Source organism: Danio aesculapii, chromosome 1 (assembly GCF_903798145.1).
Source record: "Danio aesculapii chromosome 1, fDanAes4.1, whole genome shotgun sequence".
Classification (NCBI taxonomy): domain Eukaryota; kingdom Metazoa; phylum Chordata; class Actinopteri; order Cypriniformes; family Danionidae; genus Danio; species Danio aesculapii.
Window position 1 is genome coordinate 37,750,476 of NC_079435.1, and position 6,701 is coordinate 37,757,176.

At 37.4% G+C, this 6,701-nt stretch overlaps 1 protein-coding gene across 2 annotated transcripts; it reads left to right on the forward strand.

Annotated features, from left to right (window-relative positions):
• Window positions 1–169: 169 nt before the first annotated feature.
• rpl9 (ribosomal protein L9) lies at window positions 170–5,556 on the forward strand. Of its 2 annotated transcripts, XM_056459914.1 has the most exons (8): window positions 170–214; window positions 651–697; window positions 779–894; window positions 3,561–3,656; window positions 3,754–3,886; window positions 3,991–4,071; window positions 4,847–4,964; window positions 5,397–5,556. In XM_056459914.1, the coding sequence occupies exons 2-7, from the start codon at window positions 652–654 to the stop codon at window positions 4,951–4,953; spliced, it is 579 nt and encodes a 192-aa protein (XP_056315889.1). In that variant the 5' UTR covers window positions 170–214; window position 651; the 3' UTR covers window positions 4,954–4,964; window positions 5,397–5,556. The 2 variants fall into 2 exon arrangements, with proteins under 2 accessions (XP_056315889.1, XP_056315879.1); XM_056459904.1 differs by lacking the exon at window positions 4,847–4,964.
• The last annotated feature ends 1,145 nt before the right edge of the window (window positions 5,557–6,701 follow it).

Below are 6,701 nucleotides of genomic sequence, written 5' to 3' on the forward strand. Positions count from 1 at the left end.
ACATTTTTATGTTAATAAATATATGCATAATAAATAAATAGATAATTATAGATTGCGATTGAGTACAATTTAAGAAAGCTCACATCAATAACTTAAGTAATAACGTATCTGCAATCGCTTGGTCGTGCCTTGAAGGCTTGCGGTGACGCAAAACGTACTGGTTACATTTACGTCATGACGTTCTTCCTCCTTCCTTTCCCCCCTAATCGGCGAGGTAAGAACATGGCGTATCCTGTTCTTGTGCATTTGAATCAAGTTCAATCTGCGTTATTATGAAGTCTGTTTGGCTTCCCTGGTACCTCATGGTTTAGCGTACGCGCTCATAAAAATATCCGTGGCTATATTAATAAGAGAAAACCCGATGATCTTTGATAATAGCAGACAGCCCGGCTTGTGTTTATCTGTCAGCGGGACTTAGAAGGCCCTAGCAATTTCAAGTCATTCATTAAGCACATTGATATGAAACCATACTTTGCAAAATATGATATTTAAATGTTCACGTAGCATTAAAACCCATTGCTAGGGTCAAAGCTGTGGCAGCGGGGTGGCTCGGTAGTTTGTCTTCGCTAACGCAGTAACTAATCATCCGAATCGTTTAAGAAGTTGGAAAGGGTTTCCAGCGGGTTCTAACGTTGCTCTCTTCGTTTCAGAATGAAGACCATTCTCAGTAACCAGACAGTGGACATCCCTGACAACGGTAATATCATGCTTCATGTTCCAAACCATTCACACATCTGTCTCTAAAGTAGCATCCTGAATATCGTTTCTTTCCTTGCAGTCACGGTGTCCCTCAAGGGCCGCACAGTTACCGTGAAGGGACCCCGTGGTGTTCTCCGCCGGGAGTTCAACCACATTAACCTGGAACTCAGTCTGTTGGGCAAGAAACAGAAAAAGGTTTGTAGCTTAGTTTTGATACATGGGACTGAAACTGTATTGAGTATCATTCCTGCTGGAGTTCATTACCAGAATGTAATGTGTGATACACACTGTTGGCCACTGATTGGTCAGAGAATTGTCACTACTAGCATCATTGGATTTGACTCGAAAGCCACTATAATTCAATGGTTGGCAGCAGCGGCCACTGGTGTATTGTTGGGTGGCATGACTTAAACTGTTTTTATAGACTCCTGAAATGGCAGCATCGGGGTCAGTAGTAAAGTTCCAGACATTACTACATAATTACGACATTATTATTATTTTTTTTAGTTTAAAAGCTAAATGGTATGTTCTGGAATCAAAACATTTTTAAGCAGTAGAGAAGGCACGACTATAGCGATAATCACACCCACTTTAAGTGCTCCTGAAATGCTAACTGAACCCAGGAAAAATTAAACCAAGCTGTACTGTATTACTCAGTGGAAAAGCAGTATACGGTGTGTTGTGAAAGCACACCAAAAACTAGGTATTCATACTTGTGATTTATTCAAATTGTGTGTTTTAATAAATATTGTAGTTGTTGCTTTCCACAGCTGCTAGGCATGGATTTGCTCTTTCAGTAGTTTGTGCTATGCTGAACTCTAATGTAAACGTAGCGTAAAATGTTATTCTTGTTAATGTACTAATGCTTGTTCAAAATTGGCAGGTAATGCTTTGTGGCTGGTCAGTAGGGTATATGCACAGCTAGTGTTTCTTCCCATACTGAAAAATCTCCGGTTAATGAACTTTTTTCAGTATTATAGGGTTACTTTTACAGCATCAGTGTTGTAATGTGATTAAAATATAATCAGTTAAATAGACTCGAGCATTCATTTAGTTATTCATATGTAAAACAAAATGAAAAGCCGTTTACGCGCGCACACACTATCAGGATCAGCGTGTGAGTCCAGAAACACCATTGAAAATACTTGGAAAAATTCGTATATCAATCAGGCAGTAGAGATTTTGTAACTGCATTCAGTTCACAGGAATCGCTTGACCCAGGTTACTGAAAATAAAAAGGCCTTCTGTATATACCCTGTTATGCATGTTAATACTTGTTGGAAATGGAGGCCATAATATTATGGTGTTTTAGACACAGATCTGATCAATTCTGCATTGAAATGTTTGATTTCCGACCTCAGTGGGTTATAGTCTGTTACATGTCACTGTTGCATATTCACCATGTGAGGTGGGAATGTTTCATAACAAAAATGAAAAGAACAGAAAATGCTTGATGTCCATTACCCTTCTGACTCTCTTAGAAATAGCCTATAGTATGGTATCCACTAGGGCTGCACGATTAATCGAAAAAAGATCTCGATTCGACTCTACACACGATCTTAATTTAGCTTTTTCTAAGATTCAGCCAATTATATTTTCAAGGTCAGGAGAGAAGCAAAGCAGTCGCACAAGTCTTCACAGCAACGTTGACACCCTCAAATGGCATTAAAAGTGTCACATACTGAATTTATAAGGTATAATTCACCCATAAATGTCATTTCTGTCTTTCATGTAATGATGTATTCACGGCCGCAAAATCACGCTTGAGCTGACAGTGAGGTATTTGTTTACTTCCAAGAACGTGCACGTCTATGACGCCTACTTTAACAGAAGCTGCATAGGCTGTGAATAACTGGCAATGAAGTTGTAAATAAAGTTTAGTTTGTTGCACAGAGCGATCGTTTGAGGGCCGTGCGGGAGGTTTGATTTGCATGTATGTTTTTTTCTCACAGTGACTGCAGCCATGAGCCGCACTAGGAAGATAAATTGAAACCTGTGTGCACATTTAAATGATCATATGGCATTTTAGAGTTATGACAAGCATTTGATAAGTTTTTTCTTTCATAGCGAACAGTGTTGTGTATGAAAAATATTTACTGTGTCAGTATAACAACCCTAGCCTATATATAATGTTGAATATAATGCAAGAAGAAATCTGATAATGACAAATGTCTGATTTTACCAGTAAAAACAAATGGTCTAATAATGTTGTCAATGGCAGATGACAAGCACATGTCTAAAACATAATAAATCAACTTTATAATTATGAATAGTTGTATTCAGATGTCATCATTTTACTGTGAATTAACAAACAGGACATATTGAAAGTCTGTTCAAGTCCACCATAATGACTACAAAATTTTGCATTTTAAGGGAGAGTAGACCTACACATAGGCCCAATATTATTATTATTATTATTGTTGTTGTTGTTGTTTTACCATATGTTTGAGAAATAACAATAATAATAGGCTAATCATATTAACCTTTATTTTACATTTACAGAATCGTAAGAAAATTGCAATCTTAAGTTTAAGCAAAGAAAAAAAAAAAAATCGTGTTTCACATATTTGCCAGAATCGTGCAGCCCTAGTATCCACACTTTGTGCTGGAAAAATACTATTGCGTTTCACATAAGGTAGCTCCACCGTAATCTCACTGAAGTTGATCTAGCCAAAGTCTGTGAAGTGACATTACGTGATGCATCTCTCTGAGCTGACCTGAGTTGACAGGTTGGAAATCTGACTTAAAGCATCATCATAGATGTGATATCCAAGTAGTAAAAAAAGTTCTAATTTTAGGTGGTTTGGAAATGAACATAAGTTTGCCGTATCAGCTAATTCTTATCTTAATATTTTTTTCAGCTGCGTGTGGATAAGTGGTGGGGTAACAGAAAGGAGTTGGCCACAGTCCGCACCATTTGCAGTCATGTCCAGAACATGATCAAGGGGGTCACCTTGGTAAGGAGTGTAATAATGTGTTGGTGCTCTAATCTTTTTCCCAGTCACATTAAATAAAAAGGGCTGTCATAAAATTCATCTTACTTTTGTTTCCTAGGGCTTCAGGTACAAAATGCGATCTGTATATGCCCATTTTCCCATTAATGTGGTCATCCAAGAGTCTGGCTCTCTGGTGGAGATCAGAAACTTCTTGGGAGAGAAGTACATCCGCCGTGTCCGCATGAGGCAAGGTGAGTCTGCATGTTGTCTGAATTAGTCTGTTTTATCATAATGTAGTCCTGCTCTGTATGAAATTTGGTTGTATTAAGACAGATGTTTGTTTTTTGTTGTCAAGGAGTTGCTTGTGCAGTGTCTGCTGCTCAAAAAGACGAGTTGGTTCTGGAGGGTAATGACATTGAGCTGGTGTCAAACTCAGGTAAGCATCTATTTAAGATGTGGTCTGTCAGTATATGACAAGAACAATCCACATTTGGAAATATTCACTGCTTTATGAATCGAAATGGGATGATGCGAGTAGAAATCCCCTGTAATTCTAGTTATAAAGGCAAAAAAGAATTATATATTTTTTGAGCAGCTTTGTATCTTATACAGTTTCAATTCCAAATTCAGTCTGATACTTTGATTGCTTATCAAGACTTAAAATATTAGTTGTGCAGACATCTTTAAATAGAAATGCTGGTGACTGAAACCCTCTCGCTGTTGCTCTCGAAATTAAAGTGGTTGTGCCAAACAAAGGGTTTCTCTTAGTTGTCCTTTTAGTTACTGTTTTGTTTAATACCAATATTAGATCTTATTTGGTGCTGCTTAAATTTCAAAGTGGCTTATCCAGCTGTTTATCTAAAGCAGTTTTTTTTTCTTTTGAATGTTTGAATTACATTTTTGAATGGTTATTCTTTATTTACTGGACTGTGGAGATGTGTAACTCTAAACCTAGACTGTTCCCCTTTACACCATATGAATTCCTTTATTTCTATTAATTTACTCTTACCTGCAGGTCCTGATAATGTGCTGTTTAATCTACTGTGAACAATTTTAGCCTCCTTTTTCCCTGTCCTGACATCCTTAACCCTTGGTTCCATAACATGAGTGATTGAAGAGACTGTGTTTGTATGCGGTGTGTGTGTGAGAGGAAGTGTAGCATTATAGAAGTGTGTGCGCATGCCTCACCTCCCCAGCATTTCTTGTTTCAGCGGCCCTCATCCAGCAGGCAACCACAGTGAAAAATAAGGATATCAGAAAGTTCCTGGACGGTATTTACGTCTCTGAAAAGGGCACTGTAGTGGAGGCAGAGTCATAGAGAACCGAGAGGTTAGAACGAGACCGCCGCACAGGGTGACAGGAGCCACTGCTGCCCATCGCCTTTCATTCGCCTCTTTCCTGCTTCTCGTCTTTGAAGCTGTCTGTTGTGTTGTCTTCCATGCTCTGTTAAATCTGTCCATTCTTTTTTGACAAAGTGCCAAATTTCAAATCATGCCATTTTCAGACTGAGTTGGCTGTCTCTTACATGCCAAATAGCCTTTTCTACACTAATTTTACAAGATTTTGTGTCCCTCTTTTGCATGTTCACATTCATCCAAGCATGACAACACTTAACAAGGCTTTTGAGTCCACAGCTCTAACCACTGGCTTGGTCTGCATGTTACACGTCAATTTTGTAGCACATGGGAGTTTGTGGGTGCACCGCCTTTCCATTTTAAACGGGTCTGTCTCTGACAAGTTGTCTTTTCTTCTGTCCATTAGCTGCTCTGATCCAGCAGGCCACCACCGTGAGAAAGAAGGACATCCGGAAGTTCCTAGATGGGATCTATGTCAGCGAGAAGGGCACAGTGGTGGAACAGCAAGAGGACTAAATTAGTCTCTGTAAAATCTGTCAATAAAGACCAACTCCATTTTTCAATCATATATGTGTGCAGGAGTTTTATTGTTGACGCTGTATGCTTGCATGATGATCTTTGTTTAATGAGGGTTTATGTGCATGTAGTAGAATATGAGCTACATGTATTGGGAAAACTTGATCGCAGTACTTGTATGCATTCTTCTGTATTCACTGGTTTAAGTTCAGGTGTAAAAGTATTCAAGTTTTAGTTGCTTTATATAAAACAATACACAATCTAATGCATTTAAATTTTAGAATGGGCACACCCTGCCCCCAGCAGGATTGTGATATAGAAATGTTCAATGGAAACAAAGTAAAACACAAAAAGAATTGAAAGCCATTTGTCATTGAATAGCAAATATCTTTTTTTTTTTAATATTAGTGAACATAATTAGGTAGTGTAGACTGTTCCTGCCAAAAAAAACAAAACAAAAACAAGGCTCTGTGTAATCTGAATGTGTCCGAAGTGCAGTTATAATGTTAAGGATTTGTAGTAGTTGTGAGTAGTCGGTCCTGAAAATGTAAACGTCCACATGGCAGGTTTTTTGCTTTTCCGGCGTATTTGGCCATTTCTCAAAATGTACTAATTGATTCAGTGCATGAGGAAGAGTTGTATAAGCTTTTCAAAAGTAATCAGAGGTTAATACTTCAACTTTTTCTATGAAGTGCTATTTATATACATCAATTATCCATTTAAAAGTTCTCATCTCTGCTCAATGCATTGTGTTGCCATCTTAACCAGTGTATATGTATATATGATATATATAATATACAATATATAAAATATTGTGGGCATATTTGCCTTCAAATAAGTTTTCCATAGTATTAAGTTGCCCAGTAACCTAATCTAATGAATCTTGTATAAAATCTTATCTCTGTGCATGGAATATCACAGTAGGATATTTTCGAAAGGGGAAATACGTTTTAACGACTAAAACGTGTATTTGGTCATCTACCCCGAATATATTTAAAAAAATAATTATCCTGAAAATAATTATATAAATTTTTATGATGAAGAATCATTAATTGCATTTTGTGATTCAGTTTGTAATATATTATTTGTTGCAATGATTTCTCACAGTACACATAGTTGGCGCTGTAGTGCCATTTCACCAACTTTTAAATATTTATTTTAAGTTCCATTTTGAAATGTGCAGTTTTAGGAAGGA

What these genes read in the sequence shown, in the direction of transcription:
- rpl9 (XM_056459904.1), top strand. Translation starts at nt 652, where the DNA reads ATGAAGACCATTCTCAGTAACCAGACAGTGGACATCCCTGACAACG. An exon ending in AGTGGACATCCCTGACAACG is followed by an intron (nt 698 to 778) that starts GTAATATCATGC and finishes CTTTCCTTGCAG; the next exon opens with TCACGGTGTCCCTCAAGGGC. An exon ending in CCGTGTCCGCATGAGGCAAG is followed by an intron (nt 3,887 to 3,990) that starts GTGAGTCTGCAT and finishes TTTGTTGTCAAG; the next exon opens with GAGTTGCTTGTGCAGTGTCT.